The following is an 18,442-nucleotide window of genomic DNA, read 5'->3' as shown; positions in this document are numbered from 1 at the left end:
CTTCCTCGTCTTCCGGCAGTGTAGACGGTGGCGTATATCTTCTTCGCCGTTATGTGTGGTCGGTAAGATCGGTCGGTTTTGTGTTTGAGAGCTCCCGGTTGTGTTTTACTATAACTTCAGAAGCACCAAAAGCGCCAATCTCATTGGTTGGATAGTTTTTGAAGAGGCGCATCAAACAAACAACAACAAAAAAAAAACGAACCCGAGGCGTTTTTAAAAAAAATTACGCTTTTACTCGTGGCTTTTCCTGCGTCGGTGTGCACAAGCACATTGGCGCCCATTGTTTAGTCACGAGGCGTTAAACGTCGGCAAATATCGTGTGCGAAATTCCTCCCGGTGTGAACAGACCTTTAGGCTGTGCCTCGCTCTCCCCTATTTATGTCAGTAAGTCTCGAGCGATATGTCAGTAAATAAATGTTAATGGATTTGTACTGAGTGTAAAACACAAATATTTAACATAGCCTAGCCTACATTTTGGTATAGTTTTTTCCCCCACTATAGGAACAGTGTTAATATACAGATTGTAAATGACAAAGCCATCTCCCATATAGCCAAATAAAAATAATATTATTCATGAATCAATAAAGAACCAGCACCTGGTTATATAGCACTAGATGTATTATTAGAATACAATGATTTGAACAAGTTCCTGAACAAAATAGTCATTTGAAATAATTCCTCAGCAACAAAATATAAAATGTTGCAACCGTGTCAAATGACTCTTGCAAAATGTGGATGGGGTGCTTACTATTACAGAAGCACTTTGGTATATGCCAAACCCCATTCCCAATTAAATTATGATAATGGCATGAAACACAGTCCATCCCGTTGAATGGAAAAAACAGGCAGCACAGAATCAAATAATAATACACTTTAGAGGCACAATTACTGTACAAGGCAAGCACATCAGAGCAGTTAGCAGACATGTCAAACAGTTGCAAGAATATGCAAACATCTTTTATCAAAAACACACAAGCAGCACCACGACCATCTGTTGATACAAGCTTAGCGTGTACAGCTCCGAGACTCCGGGTTCACAGCCAGAGCTGTCATTGTCTTACAACATAAATAAATGTAAAACTCGTAATACATTCATGAAACCCTGTTATTTTTAATGCAGACTTGCCACACTTCGTAGCATTCGTGATTTGGCATCTGGCATTAGGACATTCACAGGTGGGCTATGAGCCAAAATGATTTGCTGGTGGCTTCACATGCAAACAAACCTGGTAGCTCTTATTACCTGCACATATACAATGAATTATGATTACAGATAAATCAATGGTTCATCTTGTGTTCTAGATCCACTTAAGAACTATTGACCCTTAATCACACTTAAAAATGCATCTTTGCATTACATAATAAAATATTAACACGACTTTCTTTCTCACGTGGTACATTTACAGATTTTTTCCTCATGTAAAAAAAAAATATTTTTCATAATTTTTTATCACAACTTTTTTCTTTTGTCAGATCAACTTGTGGTTCAGTTAACACAATATTTTGAGTTTTAAAATAATATCTATTGTATTAACTACAATTTTTTATTTAAAAGAACTCAACATTTTAAGGTATACAGGCCTAACCAACTCACCTTTTTAAGTTAAACCAACAAATATTTACAGGTTTGGAAAATGAATTAATGGTTAATTAACGGTTCAATTAATGGTTAACCCCCCCCTCCCCCCCATGCATTTACAAAGAAGTCCACACAACTTTTCCATTATTTATATGTCTTCTGAATACATTAAAATACTTTTAGTTTGCTTTTGATTTCTTAAACATTAAAAGCTCTCTAAGAAAGAAAGACAAATGGGTTTAGGTGGGTGATATAAAATAAACCTTTCTATGTGAAAGAAAATCTGATTATATGCCGTTGGCAACATAAATACAATGTTCTGAACAGATTTGATGTTGGATTTGTTAAGAATCTCAGTTATATTCATACGCAGAAAGCACTGAATGGTCACAAGTCGGACCTTGTTTATCAGCTCAATGCACAAGCGAGCTGATCGCAGACCTGCATTTGGACTTTTAATTTAGCTATTAAACATTATGCAGTCATACTATTTTCCATTTGCTCATTCAGCAGCTACCCAAGTGCGCAACACCAAGTTAATCGCGTCTGACAGTGCAGCCGGAGCCACGTTCATTTCACTATTAATTAGGTCCCATGTCAGATTCATTAATTTTACTCCGTAATCACTGCCTGGGAGCATATGTCAAATGTTAAATCCATTTACAAACAGTATCAGAAATCAGTGTTTTCTCACAAGGTTATTATTTGGATTTGCCAAAAGCTCTTTTTGGTGGAAACACAATACCAGCAATTTCCTGCAATCTTCCAAATGTGATTTCTGGTCATGCCACCTCTTTACATTGATGTATTTCATAGAGGTCAGAGCTCTATGAAATAAATTACATTTCCTCTCCCTTTTTCCCAGATACTGCTGTGGCATCTTCCTCGCTCGTTTTCTTTTAATCTGTATAGTGTACGATCATTACTATAGACATTTTCAGTGTCCTGGAGATTTAAGCTGGTTTCAAAGAATTTGAGGCACAAAGGCAGAGCTTAATAAAAACAAATTAACAAATTACAGATCATAATTAATCTTTGAATAGAATCTTAAAATGTGCCTTTTTACTTCTAAATTTGTTTAATACATCACAAATGTATTTGCATTTGCCATGAATATAACCTGCTGTTTAGCATAATTAATGATCCCTTTCTATAACAATAACAAACTGGACAGTGAAAATATATAATATGCTAAGATGATGCTCAGTCACACTCATGCATGATTAGCCTACAGATGCGAATCTGAAGAGCCCAATTAGAAGAACAGCTTCAGTCATCCTTGTCAATAATTTATGCATGTTCAATTAAAATTACACAAACAAAAATTACTGCATGCCATCTTTTTTTAGCCATGTGTGACATTAAACTACTCATTAAATATCTTTCATAAAGTCAACCGACCTCAAATCTTACATACATAAAAGGATGCAAAATATGGAAAGACCAAAGTTTTAATGGCCTCTTTACAATGACTGGTATGAAAAGCAATTTCCATGAATGACTCCGCATCATTTGTTGAAATTGCTTCCCACTTGAATTTTAAAGGCTTTTGGTTATGACCACAACGGATGTTATCAAGAATATTGCGGATAATAGATGCAGCACCTTGAGGCACTCTGTGCATCAAAAAATTAGAGCTGTTCTAAGGCCAGAATCATATCAACACTATTGAATTAGAGCCATTCGCTCTATAACTTCACTCAGAAATCCAACTGAAAAATTCAAGCATGGAATTCAATTAAACATAGACATGTTTATGGCTATCAACTTCAAAAAGAGTCCTGCAGGCTTGGCATTGAGAAATGCACACAACAAAATGAAAATATGCAAAGCAGGAGGTATTTGAGAACATTCAGCACTTTACTGCAAAGTTACATAACATCATAAATTAGCGTCAAGAAACATTCCTTCAATTTTTTTTCTTGCACTTGGCATGTGAGTAAAAGTATAATGTGCTGAATATAGTCGCATGGGAACTGGAAAACTTCAGTTTATGATTTTGCTTTTAACTAAATCTAATTTTCCAGTATTGCTGTTCTATATGCAGGATCCCCAATAATTTGTTTTCATTGTTTTTATTTGAAATATCTTTTTCTATAAAATAATTACAAGCTGAACTTAAATTATAATGCACCACTCAGAAATTTCATCTTAACTTGTGTATTTTTTATTTTTTTTTTTACAATATGTCAGTGGGAACCCTGCATATGTCATTATTTTAAGGTCTTGCCATTTTCTTTCACTTCAAAGGTCGCCGAGTGACTCTGAACAAAATAAATGTGTTGACTGTGACGGTGACACAAAAAAGTGATGGGTTTGCGGTAAAACGCTGATGACATCAATGCACCAATCCACAGAAAGTTTCCACCTCATCATTTTTCTGATCATGGGGTATACCCTTTGTCATTTTATTCCTTGTTTTATTCCCATTCAGTTTTTGCACAACTGTCACTGTTCCTCTTGACCCCCATTCAAGTTACTGTTCTCCATGTTCAGGGACTGTTTGTGAACATTCTCATTCTGAATGGCCTTTTTATTTAGGGCATCAGGACTCTGGGTTTCCTTCTTCACGTTCAGTGAGCAATTGGATACTGCGCTGGCCACCTGGCAGAACTTCTTTAGGAGGATCTCCCTCAGGAGCAGGTAAACCCACGGATCTAGAATCTGATTGAGCGAGGCCAGACGTATGGCTGTGAGAAAGAAATTACAGTCCATCTGTAAGTCCTGGGGTGAGAGAGATACAGCAGCAGAACCGCACTGATGGGAGGATGTGTGGGTCGAGATCATCTTCAACATAAGGACCTACAGAATGGAAGGAGACACACCAAAATGGGCATATTATGTATGATTACAAAAATGTCTTTTGTTTCATTCGAAATTAAGAAAAATGATTTGTGCTAATGGACTTCCAAAGACTGCTCTGCAGATTTCTGTAATTCTGAATGCCGGTCATTCACAAAATTTTACACCCCTGCAGGTTTGTTCATTAAATATTTTGGCATTTTTTTTATGTTTTAGGTAATAAAAGGTCAGTACTCTTAGTTCCGGGAAAAGCTGATATGGATATTTGTCTCTTTTTTTTTTTTAAATAATAATCACTATCAGCTGATATTGGATATGTATTGACTAAAATTGGATATTTATTTGTGCAGTAATCTGATTCCCCTAATTTTACATTTAAATTACCCTTTGCTCAAATAACGCTCACTTAAAGCGATACTCCACTTTTTTTGGAAATAGGCTCATTTTACCACTCCCCCAGAGTTAAACAGTTGGGTTTTACCATTTTCGAACGTATTAAGCCGATTTTTTGATATTTAGAAGAATATCGGTAACCAGACAGTTTCTGGTCTCATTGATTTCCATAGTATATTTTTTTCCTACTATGGAAGTCAATGAGACCAGAAACTGTCTGGTTACAGATACAACTTTACAAAAATTACAACTTTTATTTTAAGGCAACCAGGTTACTTACCTTTTAAGTTAAACCAACAATATTTGTTTTACAGTGTAGCTAACTGGGAAAAACTTTTGCAGATTTTTTGCAATGTCACCAACAGCTACTCTTTTTGGATAGAAATCACAGGGTAAACAGTAACTAATCTCAAATGAATGCTAAAAAAACATTCTGGTAACAAGTAGTCCTCCTCAACATTGTAAAAAATGTTTGCCATCTTCAATTTTTAAGTACAATCAACTTGGATGTAAGACATTTCAGCTCAACCTGAATTTAAAAATGAGTTGTATCTTGTATAAACATGTTGTCATAACTTATTGATCATACATATTTTTTTTTTACAGTGAACATGTACAGTACTAGTAAATACCTGTGGAGTTCACTCTAGAAATTCATATATTCAGTTTTATCCAATATCAGTTGAGGCTTTCTGGAGCAGGGTACATTAAAGTTTGAGCAGGAATGACACTGCAAGCTTTCATCTGATATCTAGCCTACAGTAAGTGTGTCTGGCAAAGGCTGATATGATACATACCAGTAAAGGTGACCAGCAAGTCAACAGCACACACATAATGCCCATCAACTGAATAACAGTCTCTGTTGTTAACCTTTCCCATTGCTTGGACGACTGGGTCGAGCTTGGCTTCGTTTTGCAACGTGTAACCAATGCATGAATGGTCATAACATTACAAGACAAAGTAACAAGTAAAGAAAATATCCCCAATGCCGCAAAGGTCGTGGCAAAAAACGTATTTCCCGTTATGTCCTTGTCACCTGTACTTATGAAGCACCAAGAGCCTGGCCACTGCAAAGTGTACTGCCCAACCCCAGCAATGGGCAATAAGGCAAAGATCAAAACTAGACACCAAATGATGACCAGAACCTGCTTGGTCACGCTGGTTTTCATGTAATGTGAGTACCAGTGAGGAGCAGTGATGGCCAAGGCCCTTTCAATGGCCATGGCACTGGCTAAAAAGAGAGGACACAAGCCAAAAGTGGTCATGCACACCCCAAAGAAGGCGCATAGAGTTCCCGATGGGTCCACGCGTTTCCATTTCAGATCTGCTCTGTACACAGAAATGACAATCGGACTTGTAAGCAGTTGACCGAAAAGATCAGTTAACGCCAACGAGCCGATGCAAAGCAAAAAGGATTTCTTCCTTTTGTTTTCCTTTTTTCTGTATGCACTAGAAACTAGCAGCATCGCGAGAGAGTTTCCGACTATTCCAGTGATCATCATAACGATGGGGAAAAACACGGACACTGAGCCACAGCTGGCGCCGCTGCCCGTTCTGTCCTGCGAAGATTTGGAGACGTTCTTAACCCACGTCATGGTTCCAGCAGTCAGGTTTTGTGGCAAGACATCTGAAGACTGACATTTGGATGCCATCCTTTTTCAGGGAGCGTGTTCATGGCCACAGTAGCCCTTTGAAACAAGTAGAGTCCTCAGTGAAGTCCGTCTCACTTTGTGCGCTCTGCTGTCCGAGCGCGCGCTATAAACACAGAGGCGGGACCCTTATGGAAATGTAAAATATGCTGATAAAGACAACAGAAGTTAAAGTTCCAAAAAGAATATATTTATTTCAACAATACGGTTTTAATATAGCATATACAAGCTACAAGTGTAGCTCAGTTCCAAATGAGAACTCAGTAATGTTTTTTTTTTTGTTGGTCGGGGTTGCTATATCAGAAAAAAGAAAATGTGGCCTTCAACCAAAGCAGATGGAACACATTCGTTTCTGTATGACCGAATTAATTTTACACAGACTTTTTAGTGGGTGAACTCTTTTAGAAAAAAAATTCAAGGAGATCTTAGGTTTTAAGATCGCAATAATAATAATAATAATAATAATAAATAACTTTGGTTATAGGCAAATCTCTAAACGGGGATACAGATAAACTCTTAAATGTTTTATTCGATAATGTTCATCACCTGCATCACCAGCTCAGATGTTTGAACACAACAAGTGCCATCTAGCGCATGAGAAACGATTCACAGCAACTCGTCGTTATAATGCGCAAACCGTATGCGTATTTTGCTCGAAAACTGTAATTCATACAGACTCGTAATAAAAAAAAATCTATAAAATAGACAAGGACATAAAGCATAAATTGATGTGTAATTTCACAAACATCACTAAAATTCCACGTAAGTAGCAGTGTGGTAGCCTCTGGGAGTTTGTCTCCCCTTGGGAGGCAGACATTGGGGAGAAAAATTCTCATCACATCTCACAATACAATAAACATGGAAAAAACAAAAAAGACTGCAAACAAGAGATTCAGATTAACAAGTGTTTATTCATGTTGATTACACTGTCAAGTCATGTTAATGAACAGTAAAACATTTTCATATTTCATGTCAGAAGGGGGTGGTTGAATATTTCAGATTACATGTTCCCAATTTGATTTTACCACGGAAAAAAAACATAACCAGTAATTTACGACAGAAGTAATTTTAGTTTGTGCACTTTAAAACGTTTCTTAATTCAACAAGTGATGAATCTCAAAATTAAGACAAAAAAGGACAAACAAAATGAACATTTCATCTGTCTTAACAGAAGAAAATAATCTCTACAAGTATAAAAAAAACATACTTACCTTTAACGCACACAATCAGAGGAAAATCACTTATTAACTTTCAGATGCTGGCATTGCTGACGTGATTAATGTTTAAACCATCAATATTTCTTGAAGTGTTTTAAATCACAAAATATCTACAAAACCAGCATCTGATGAGTGTCTTTTTAATCAACAATTATTTTGTTAAACTGGTTATTTGGACTACAGTAATGTCTGACAATGAATGGATAAAACTACTTCTGCCATATAAATTTACATATTTTGATGTCCAGGAGATGTGTGCCATTTATACAGTCACAGACTTGTTTCTCTGTAAACCCACTTAAGCTATAGATCTAACACCTTGAATAATGCTGTTGAAAGATTTAGCTAGATGTAAAAAAAAAAAAAAAAAAAACAAGATTTTTTTTGAGAGGAGGTTGTGTGAACGTGCGCAAGTTTCTTTTTGTTCATGAAAATCAATGTGAACTCAAACAGTGGGGTAGTTGCAATAGCACAAAAAACAAAAACAAAAAAAAACAAAAAACAAAACCGGAGTAGGAAAAAACAACATGCAGTTTTAGAAAGATTGGTTTCTTTTGTTAATCATTTCTGTTTTGAGCTTGAGCCAGAGTGGGACGATCCAGATGAGTCTCTGCGCCTAAAGAGAGATAGAAGAAAGAGACAAGGAGAAGGACCATGACTGATTAAATGATTTATCTCTTGATATCAAAACAAAGAACAAAGTTTTGTACAGAGAAAAGCACATGTGTTTCAATGATGTACTGTATTAGCACTGAGCCCAGTGTATAATGCAGAAGGACGCCTGATATCCAGGACACCATGTGTTACACCAAACCTTTCAGACGAGCGCGATCGTGAGCGTCTTTTTTTGCGGCCACCAGAGGAGGACCTGGAACGACTTCTCTTCTGACCTCCCTCAGGTGATGATGAAGGGGAACGAGACCTCTTCTTTGAGGAAGCAGAGCCCTTTCCTGATCTGGAGCTGGATCTTTCAAAGGGGATAAATAAGCATTCACATGAGGTCAACAAATATCGCTATACAGATTACTTTAATAACACTACCAAAGGGGCAGACATATGAAGAAAACATCCATCCACAGCCCTCTAAATATTACAGTAAATACTAAAACTTCGGAAAAAAGACCAAAGCTGCAGGTCTGACCAGCTGAACTTTTCAAAAGAACCCATCAAAGCAGAACCCATCAAGAGTTTTACAACTTGAAGCTATAATTGCCGGTCAGATGTCAAAGTGTTATCAGATAAACTGAACAAACATTTTTTAAAAAAATCCTGTGCAAAAACTCCCAAAGATTAAAAACTACATTTCACTGCTCCCTCATGTTATTAACAGAGATCAATAGTCGACTTCTGTTTAAGTTCACTACAGCCATTGGCTGTTCACACACACGCACTCTCTCTCCTGGAGAGTGCATGTGACCTCATTCACCTGGATTTGGACCTGGAGCGAGAGCGAGATCGGGAACTGGATGAGCTCCTGGACCGGGATCTGCAAAACACGGGCATCAACAAAAACACACCACAAATTTCCAATTTTTCTGAAAGTTAAAGACATTCTGATGAAAACCTTGATTTTCTGATGAAAAATTGACATTTTTCAGAAAAAAATATCTACTTCAGACTATCTACTATCAAACATTTTGTTTAATCTTTAAACCCTTTTCTAAGTAGTGTTAATGGCATGAATTACTTAAAAAATTACAGAGCATTGAATTTACATGATTGTTTGTCAAATAGCATCAAGTTTTATACTATCATGTCAGAATCAAAAATGCAGTTGAAAAAGACAATATATATATCTATATATATATATTTTTCAAAATACTAAAAGGAAGCAAAAAGGGAAAGAAAAATAAATTAAACATTAAAGCAGATTAATGATAAGATTTGAATAAAGATTTGAGCTGATACTGACATTTGCCTGGAGTTACCCTTGACCTGTACCCTTTTACCTGGACCTAGACCGGGAACTTGAACTGGACGAGCGAGAAGATGAATGTGAGGAGCCCGACGGACTCCCTTTCTTCTCATCACTAGCATCCAAATCATACTTGGACAAATCGGCATCTTCTTCATCATCGTCATCATCATCATCCTAATAGGGTAAAAAATAAAAGCACATCAAAAACTGCGACAGTATGCTAAAGATACAAGGATTTGTTCACCCTGCACTCTACTACAATTTGAAATTCAAATCCTATCTGTATGACTGCAGTACTTTTACAAGTAAATAAATTGATAGTGTGGTCAATATAACTAATAAAATTCTTCAAAATTAAAAAAAAAAAATCACTTACATCAAGTTTGTATTTTGAAAGATCTCCTTCATCTTCGTCTTCCTCATCATCGTCAACATCATCTTTTTTCTCTTCTTTTTTTGGTTCCTCTTTCTTTTCAGTGTCCTTCTTACTTTTCCCACGATACTTCTTTTTTATGCGCCCAAACTGTCCAGAAGGCCGACAAAATAATTAAATGACGAAAAATGACATAAATCTGTTCTTAATTAATAAAAAGAACTACTCATCTCTGTAGACTGAACAATTCCTACTGACCTCATCATACTCGCCATCAGACTCCTCTCGCTCATTGTAGACTAAATTCTCTCTCTCGTTGAATCCTCCACCGTATCCTGTTGAGGCATGCATCAAGCACATGGCATTAACCAAAAATTCCATCAATATGCAAAAAATTATACTAGCCTTCTATTTTGAACAGACAAAGCATACCTGTCCTTTCCTCCAGTTTGGCATATTTAGGAGTGTTACACATGTTGCACTCTGATCTTCTGGCCCAGTTTACATTGCCACACCTAGATTTAAATACACAAGACCAAGTTCAGAAATGAATAACTTTGGTGAATTGAAAATACACAAATAGCTTATAGTCCAATATGGGTTGGATTTGGGAATATAAACCAGTGATTGCTGGTCCCGGAGGGCCACTGACCTGCAGAGTGTGTGATTCCATGCCAAATCACACACACACATGAATTCTAAGACTTTGGCCCTGTTTACACCTGATATTAAGATGCGTACATTTTTCATCTTCAAACCAAAACTTGGGTCTTAAGAAGACAGTTTAAATCCCATCTGGCTACGCACTTCTCATTATGTTTACAGTACACATTAGGTCAGTAGGCAGAGAGGAGGTCTTTTGTGGCTATTCGAACACATTCGACCATGTGAGTATTTACACTATAAAAGTTTTCAACTACTTTTACACCTGTATTTAGGGTCGACCACTTGTGATTGATTGACCAAAATGCATTTAAATACCAGGTGTAAACAGGGTCTTTGTGACTTTTATGAGCATGGCAGAAACACTGATCTATAACGTAAAATATATACATATATATTTTACGTAATTAATCTATATAGAGACCAGTGAGCTGAAAGCAAGTGTGTAGAAGGTGTAAAGTTAATCACTCAACTTTCGCAGTATGCTTTATGTAAAAAACATTTTGTTGTGATGCCACGAATAATTATTTTTAGTTATTTAATTATTTAAGTTTTGTGACAAAAAAAAATACTATTTTTATTTTAAACTAAAATGCAGTTGTTTGGGTTTATTGTCAAGAATATAATTATTTTGTTTAGGGTATTTCCATGTTGCATCCAAATTGAATGAATGACCCTCGACTCGGAAGTATGAGTTTCCAGAGTGCATTTGGTTTGAATTTCACAGGAGTGTTTGATTAAGTTTGATTGAGGCTAAATCTGCAGAACAACGACCTTTCAGTACCAAACTGTCCATTCAAACCTTCAATACTAAAAATAGAAACTGGATAAAACCGGACCAGTATTACACAAAAAACTTTTTTGAGGGATACATGTTCACTAATTTTTTACATTTTCAAGTAAACTGACCCAATTCATGACAGGATATCATTACACTGTGGACATATATTCTGCTTCATTAGGCAGATAGAACAAAATATAAACGAGTTGGAACTAATGGTTTACTTTACCATCACATCTAATTTACAGTATCTCAATCAAGTACATCTACTCAAGTGCAGTACTATAGAAATGAAACTTGGATATATTTTAGAGTAATCATTGTGCTGCTTGTATAGCAGTATATACTGTCCTCGTTAAATAACTCAACACAGCCATTATTATCAAAATAGCTGGCAAAAAAAGTGAATACACTATAAGTGAACATGTCAAAACTGTGTCCAAAGTGTCAATATTTTGTGACCACCATCGTCATCTAGCATTGCCTTAATCTTCATGTCCATGGAATTTGAATAAAGCTGCACAGATTGTTGCTGGGATCCTCTTCCACTCCTTCATAATGACATCAAGCTGCTGGATGTTAGACATTGGACACATGGCACTTCTCCTTCCGCTTGAGGGTAAGCCACAGGTGCTCAATAGTTTTTAGGTCTGGAGACGTACTTGGCCACTACATCACCTTCAGCTTCCTCAACAAGGCAGTTGTCATCATGCCTTTCGGCCCAGTTTCTGAAGGGAGGGCATCATGTTCTGCTTTAGAATGTCACAGTACATATTGGAATCCAATGAAGTGCATCTCCTCAATACCTGCAGCACTCATGCAGCCCCACACCATGATGCTACCACCACCATGCTTGACTATAGGCAAAACACAATTGTCTTGGTACTCCTCACCAGGGCATCACAACCAGGGTTCCCACACCTTAGTTAACATCAAATTCAAGGACCTTTCAAGGACTTTCCAGGTCCAATACCCTCAAATTCAAGGACTTAATGTGGGGACACATTTCAAGTGAGAGAGCAAGGTTACATTATGTATATGTAAGATACATTGTTACAGAATAATATGGATTTTTTTCCCAGAAAACTTCTTGCACAAAATGAATTCAAGCACTTTCAAGGACCTGTATCTATGTATATTTATTTTCAAGAACTTTCCAGGGCCTTGAAAACAAAAAAAATCTGATTCACAAACTTTCAAGGATTTCAAGGACCCGTGGGAACCCTGCACAACACATTCTGGACACAATCTGAGCTAAACAAGTTTATCTTAGTCTCATCAGACCACAGGACAAGCCGGTTCAAGGAATTATGTGCTTGGACAGGTTGCTTTCAGCAAACTGTTTGTGAGCTTTCTTGTGAGCCAGCTTCAGAAGAGGCTTCCTTCTAGATTGATGGCCATGCAAACCGACTTGTTGCTGTGTGCAGCGTATGGTCTGAGCAGTGACAAGCTGACCTTCTGCAACCTCTAAAGCAATGCTGGCAGCACTCATGCGTCTGTTTTTATGAAGCCAACTTCAGCACTTGACGCACAGCACGAGGACTTAACTTCTTTGATTGCCCCTTGCGAGTCCTGTTCTGAGTGGAACCCATCTTGGAAAACCTCAGTATGACACTGGCCTGTACTGCATCTCAGTTTCAGGGTGTTACCAATCTTCTTATAGCCTAGGTCAACTTTGTGGAGAGCAACAATTCTAATTCACGAATCCTTAGAGAGTTCTTTGCCATGAGTAGCCATGTTGAACATCCAGTGGTCAATAAGAGAATTGTACTCAAAAGCACAAATTTTAACTGCTCTAATACAAGATACAACAATTTGGATGGTCCTGTCAAGCCGACAAAACGTGAACATGATGAATAGGACATATGGCTTTGCATGGTTAAATGACGTCCAGCTATTATCACTTAGGGTGTACTCACTTTTGACATGTTCACTTAAGTGTATTCATTTTTGTTGTGGCTGTGTTGAGTTATTTTCAGAGGACAGTAAATGCTGCGATTGAAGCAGCACAATGACTACTCTAAAATATATCCAAGTTTCATTTCTATAGTATTGTCCCTTGAGTAGATATACTACAATGTTTGCTAAAATGTGAGGGGTATACTCACTTTTGTGAGATACTGTAACTGTACACATTGGAAGTATAATTAAGACATTTGTAAATTGTAGCAATACCCACGTTTTGCACTGCCAGTCGTTTGCACTGAAGAGACCTCTGCTCTTCTCAGCGAGGGTCTTTCCAATCTCTGTCCCCCCCGCTTTCATCATCTTTGCTTCAGTTGTCTTTTCTGTTTAAAGAGCATTGACTAATTAGTTTAGACTAATCATTTTAAAGGGATAGTTCGCTCAAAAGTGAAAATTCTATTACTCACTTGTGTCAAATCAAGTCTTTCATTCATTTTCGAAACACAAATTAAGACATGTTTAATGAAATCAAAGAAATTCGTCCCTCCATTAAAGTCTATTCACTCCAAACTCTTGACAGTTCAAACGTTTATAAGGAGAAAATAAATAAAGAATTTGTATTACAGTAATAGTTCACTTAAATGAAAATTCTGTCATCATTAACACACCCTATGTTGTTTCAAACCTGTATGAATTTCTTCTGCTGAATAGAAAAGATGATATTTTAAACAATGTCGTTAACCAGACAGTCGATGGGCCCCGTTGACTTACATAGAAGGAAGAAAATACTATGGAATTCACTGGGATATAACAACTGTTTGGATACCGACATTCTTCAAAATATCTTCTTTTGTGTACATCAGAAGAAAGAAATTCATACAGGTTTGAAATAACTTGAGGGTCAGTAAATGATGACAGAATATGTATTGAACTATTCCTTTAAGACTTTAAATAATCCATATACACATTGAATTTGAATTCCTTTCACAATCTATATGAATTTGTTGAACCACAAGGCTGAATAGACTTTAAATGTAGGAAGAAAAATCTCATATTTCATTAAAATAAGTTAATTTGTGTTTCGAAGATGAACAGAAGTCTTATGGATGTGCAACAACATGATGGTAACATAATTTTTTGGAACTTTGAACTACCCCACAGTGTATGGATACTCACAGTGTGACGCATCTAAATACAAAACGTAATGACTATACACAAGGTAGTATAACTTACTTACCCCTGCCACATCTGTTACAGCTCGTTCTTCTAGCAAAGTTGACATTTCCACACCTTAACGTTAGATGTTACAAAGATAAAACTAGTTAGATCTCAAGACGACATTATTATAATCACCAATCAACATTCATACACACAATGAACAAGCTACCTCACCGACACTTTCAAACAAAAGATATACGCTTCAGTGGGGCACAAAAATACATTTATTTATTTAAAAGTTAATTAGCCCAATGTCACTGCATTTTCTAATGTAGACGATATAATGGCAGTTAGTAAGCTGACTTGCGCACACATCTGACTAGCTAATGGTTAATGTTTACCCAATAATTTTAATTGCGCAACTCTAAAAAGCACTTGATTACCAGTGTTTTAGAGGACAGAAGTGAGTTTAGGAAATTACGCTTTTAATGGAGTTTACAGGCCCATTCACACACTACAAACGCGCGCTAAAGCTAACATTAGCTAGCAGCTATGCTAACAGTAGCATGTGGGCTTCTCTCGTCCAACACTGATTTCGCACACGTTTAGGCTTTAAAGAACTGCAAACATATTCATCATTACGCTTTTTAAATAAACCACTATGTATCAAGTCTTACTTTTTATCGGGACAGATCCAGTCTCCGTCGCTAACGCGAAAACTCTTCCCGGACATATTCGTCCTCTCAGTTGCCCCCGCCACAATGATCCAAAGAAATTAACACCTTACGAGTAACAATGTGTGTTTAAAACACCAACACTACCGAGTTTCAACATTAAACGTACGTCAAAAACAACACTTTTTTGAGTGTGGGAGAGCGTATATTATGCGAGGATTCGTTTGCTACACCGAAAGACACACATGGTTGCGTCTCAAATCTCATTGGCTGTTTCGTGCTTCCCTTCGTAAATTTTGGACACGACCGTGGACCCGGCAGGCGGATTGCAGACACCAAGGAATGCTGCCTTAGTAGGCGACTTGCTAGGTTTTGAACCACAGCCACAAACTTCACGTGAACCAGGACAACCTTACGCATTATACGTGGTCTAATTCGATCATTTTCTAATGCCTTTGTCTAAACTAGCCAACGCGAGGCAGATCAAACAAGTCATAGGCCTACTCCTGATTGCAAAAAAATAAAAAAAATAAATAGACACTACAAATCCGTTTTAATTCACTTCATGAATCATTTTCATGACTTCATAATCATATTAGCAAGTTAGGCTATGTTTGTAGAGATTTTCATAAATAATACAATTAGAATAATATCTATCTATCTATCTATCTATCTATCTATCTATCTATCTATCTATCTATCTATCTATCTATCTATCTATCTATCTATCTATCTGTCTGTCTGTCTGTCTGTCTGTCTGTCTGTCTGTCTGTCTGTCTGTCTGTCTGTCTGTCTGTCTGTCTGTCTGTCTGTCTGTCTGTCTGTCTGCCTACCTACGTTATAGTTGTTTTAAATTGTAGGTAGCCTACTACACATGCATTGAGGAATAACTGATTGCTTTTGGGTTATTAAATATGTTGTTGAATGTAAATTATAATAATAAGAACACTCTTACGCTATGCGAAACGCGTTGTTCTCATTGAGTAAAATACAGTTTTTTTTTATTCGCTTTGGTACTATTTTCACAAGTAAGGTGTACATTTTCAAAACTCTTAGTACAAAAATCCAAACTGATCACACTTGTAACGCAGCTAGCTAATCGGCCTTAGAAGTGCTGAAATGAATATGCTACAGTACTTTAAAAGACATAGTTTTACTGTAACATTAGGTTACATGTAATTTAAATATATTTATATATCTACGTAATTGATAGGCCTATTTATAGAAACACAAATTTTATTTCTGTAGTTCTCAAAATCCATATACTGTATATTGCTGAAATGAAAATCTACAGGTTTACCAAATGATTACGTAATTGATTAACCATTAAGATCTGTTGGATTAAATAATAGACAAAAGTATTAAACTGAACAAAAAGAGATGCAAATCAAAAGTTTGATAGTAAGAGCTTTATGAAAGGCAGTTACTGTGAATGAAACAATAATGTAGATGAAACACTTATTTTGTGTTGTGAAAAGGATACTTTGTGATTGTGTGAATTGTACTAACACCGTTGAAAACATGATGAAATGTTTGAAAAAAGTGCACTTTTGATGATCTGTTGTGATATTAGCACTAAGAGTTTTGAAAATGTACACCTTACTTGTGAAAATAGTACCAAAGCGAATAAAAAAACTGTAAAAGAGAAGCCTAAAGTCAATGTTCTTATTGTTGTCATTTAGTAAATTCGTTCCTGCTATCTACCTGCACATGGAAGGAATATGTTGTTGAATGTGTTTGTTTGTATGTTATTGAATGTTAATAAATCATGTTTTTTTAAATTGAGATACAGGATTATTATTTTTTTTGGATAAATCGGGGATTGTACATCTTAAAACAAGAGTGTCCGTGTCTCGAGTGCATGATCTCATTAAGTTTTAATTGTTATACCTCGCAAACAATGCATTATATAAACTATATTCAAATTAAAATATTATAGCAGGACCTTAAAGTTAACAAAAGTATATAATCTAAATGACACGTTTAACATAAATTGACCCACTTTACCTGCATTCACTAGATACAACGAATGCAAAAATGTTTATTTTTCCAATCCACAAAATTCAAAGGTAGCTATTAATTCATAAAATATTCAGCTTACTGTATATTTTATATCTCTTTGTTTTAACTTTCACACTTGTGCTTTAAATGTGTCCACTAGATGTCAGATTGTGTTCACCACACAACAGCCTGCTAGGCTACATTTGGCAGCAATGTCTGTGCTCACAGGCTTGTTCCCAAGCTAACATTTACACATGCATCACAGAAAAGAGTAAAAATCACAGACCTACATGCCATTTCCATATGTGAGGAACATGCAGATTTCCACAGACATATGGTGACATATCGCTGAATCTTTCCTTTCAAATGCTATCCTTATGCAATGCCTCACACGTTGTGCCAACATTTTGCAGACCTTGGTTCGGTTCGGCATGAAGGCACACACGTTGCTGGGCCAGATGGAGCTGCGACATTCCTCCCACTGCGAGTTCTCAGTCCTGCAGGGACTTAGATAGGACCCATCCTTGCTGGTACTCACCAAGCTAAGCCTGTCCTCCATTCTCTGCCAAACTCACACTGTTTCAGAGGTCTCTCGCACAGCTGGTGCATTGCTTATGAGTCAGGGTGCCCACATTGTTTTTCAAGTATGGTGTTTAAAAATATCTGATGCCCACATTTTGCCGTGACCATTTAAACGCATTTTTGGTTGGAGTCTTTTGATGAATGTTATACATATGTTAAATATTAAAGAGTAAACAACAAAGACTTAATGACATATTTTATATTGCATTTATGCTTTTTAGCTCACACCTTTGTATCAAATTTGTCAACCAAGAAATGGTGTGTAAATATATTAAGATCAGCTTTTCCTACCATGTTTGTGTGCATAAAAACACAAATACACATTTCAGCAGGAGCTCGTTGAAATGTAAAGAACAACTTTATGAATAGTAGGCTTTAGTAGAATCATGAGAAAGAACACTCTTCTGTGAGTGGATTTATTTATTTATTTTTACTATTCAAAATAGTAAAATGTGGCCCTCTCACTTTGCACTTGGAAGCAATCTTTGATACAACAAACAGCAATAATCGATCACAGGGGGGCAAATGAGTTTTTGGGCTTGCGAATGTCACCGTCCAGTGCTTGGCCATCTTTGGGATGTTCCACTCAGGTGCTTTTTTGACAGTGAAGGGCAACCAACAGAGGTTTGAATCCCTATATGAAGCCACCTGGGATTTCAGGGTCTGACAGATGGTGGAAGCTTTTCCTGCTATAAAAGATAGTTGTTACTTTGACACTTTGGTTTAACATCATCATGAGCTAATAAC

At 36.6% G+C, this 18,442-nt stretch overlaps 2 protein-coding genes across 6 annotated transcripts; both read right to left on the bottom strand.

The window, feature by feature from the left end:
- Nucleotides 1–600: 600 nt before the first annotated feature.
- On the bottom strand, nucleotides 601–6,521 carry ptger3 (prostaglandin E receptor 3 (subtype EP3)). Its single transcript, XM_039647771.2, has 2 exons — nucleotides 5,572–6,521; nucleotides 601–4,381 (listed from the first exon to the last, which is right to left on the bottom strand). The coding sequence occupies exons 1-2, from the start codon at nucleotides 6,424–6,426 to the stop codon at nucleotides 4,028–4,030; spliced, it is 1,209 nt and encodes a 402-aa protein (XP_039503705.1). The 5' UTR covers nucleotides 6,427–6,521; the 3' UTR covers nucleotides 601–4,027.
- A 793-nt stretch (nucleotides 6,522–7,314) lies between these two features.
- Nucleotides 7,315–15,421, bottom strand: zranb2 (zinc finger, RAN-binding domain containing 2). 5 transcript variants are annotated; one of them, XM_039647744.2, is made up of 10 exons: nucleotides 15,116–15,412; nucleotides 14,518–14,570; nucleotides 13,555–13,663; nucleotides 10,364–10,446; nucleotides 10,190–10,266; nucleotides 9,935–10,081; nucleotides 9,590–9,732; nucleotides 9,067–9,126; nucleotides 8,455–8,607; nucleotides 7,315–8,256 (listed from the first exon to the last, which is right to left on the bottom strand). In XM_039647744.2, exons 1-10 carry the CDS (start codon nucleotides 15,169–15,171, stop codon nucleotides 8,202–8,204), a joined length of 936 nt encoding a protein of 311 aa, XP_039503678.2. In that variant the 5' UTR covers nucleotides 15,172–15,412; the 3' UTR covers nucleotides 7,315–8,201. The 5 variants fall into 5 exon arrangements, with proteins under 5 accessions (XP_039503678.2, XP_039503677.2, XP_088990375.1 ...); XM_039647743.2 differs by having other exon boundaries at nucleotides 7,315–8,607; nucleotides 15,116–15,414; XM_089134249.1 differs by lacking the exon at nucleotides 15,116–15,412 and adding an exon at nucleotides 14,673–14,764 and having other exon boundaries at nucleotides 7,315–8,607.
- Between the last annotated feature and the right edge of the window lie 3,021 nt (nucleotides 15,422–18,442).

This window comes from Pimephales promelas, chromosome 8 (assembly GCF_988280905.1).
Source record: "Pimephales promelas chromosome 8, fPimPro1.hap1.1, whole genome shotgun sequence".
Classification (NCBI taxonomy): Eukaryota; Metazoa; Chordata; class Actinopteri; order Cypriniformes; family Leuciscidae; genus Pimephales; species Pimephales promelas.
The sequence above is the reverse complement of the archived record's forward strand: the minus strand, read 5'-3'. Positions and strand labels throughout refer to the sequence as shown.

Bases quoted from the DNA above. Each gene is read 5' to 3' on its own strand.
- ptger3 (XM_039647771.2), bottom strand. From the start codon at position 6,426: ATGGCATCCAAATGTCAGTCTTCAGATGTCTTGCCACAAAACCTGACT. The intron at 4,382-5,571 runs GTATGTATCATA...TCCATTCTGTAG, and splicing joins CTTGCTGGTCACCTTTACTG to GTCCTTATGTTGAAGATGAT.
- zranb2 (XM_039647743.2), bottom strand. From the start codon at position 15,171: ATGTCCGGGAAGAGTTTTCGCGTTAGCGACGGAGACTGGATCTGTCCC. The intron at 13,664-14,517 runs GTAAGTAAGTTA...CTCTTTAAACAG, and splicing joins CTGTAACAGATGTGGCAGGG to AAAAGACAACTGAAGCAAAG. The intron at 10,082-10,189 runs GTCAGTAGGAAT...CCTTCTGGACAG, and splicing joins CTGATGGCGAGTATGATGAG to TTTGGGCGCATAAAAAAGAA.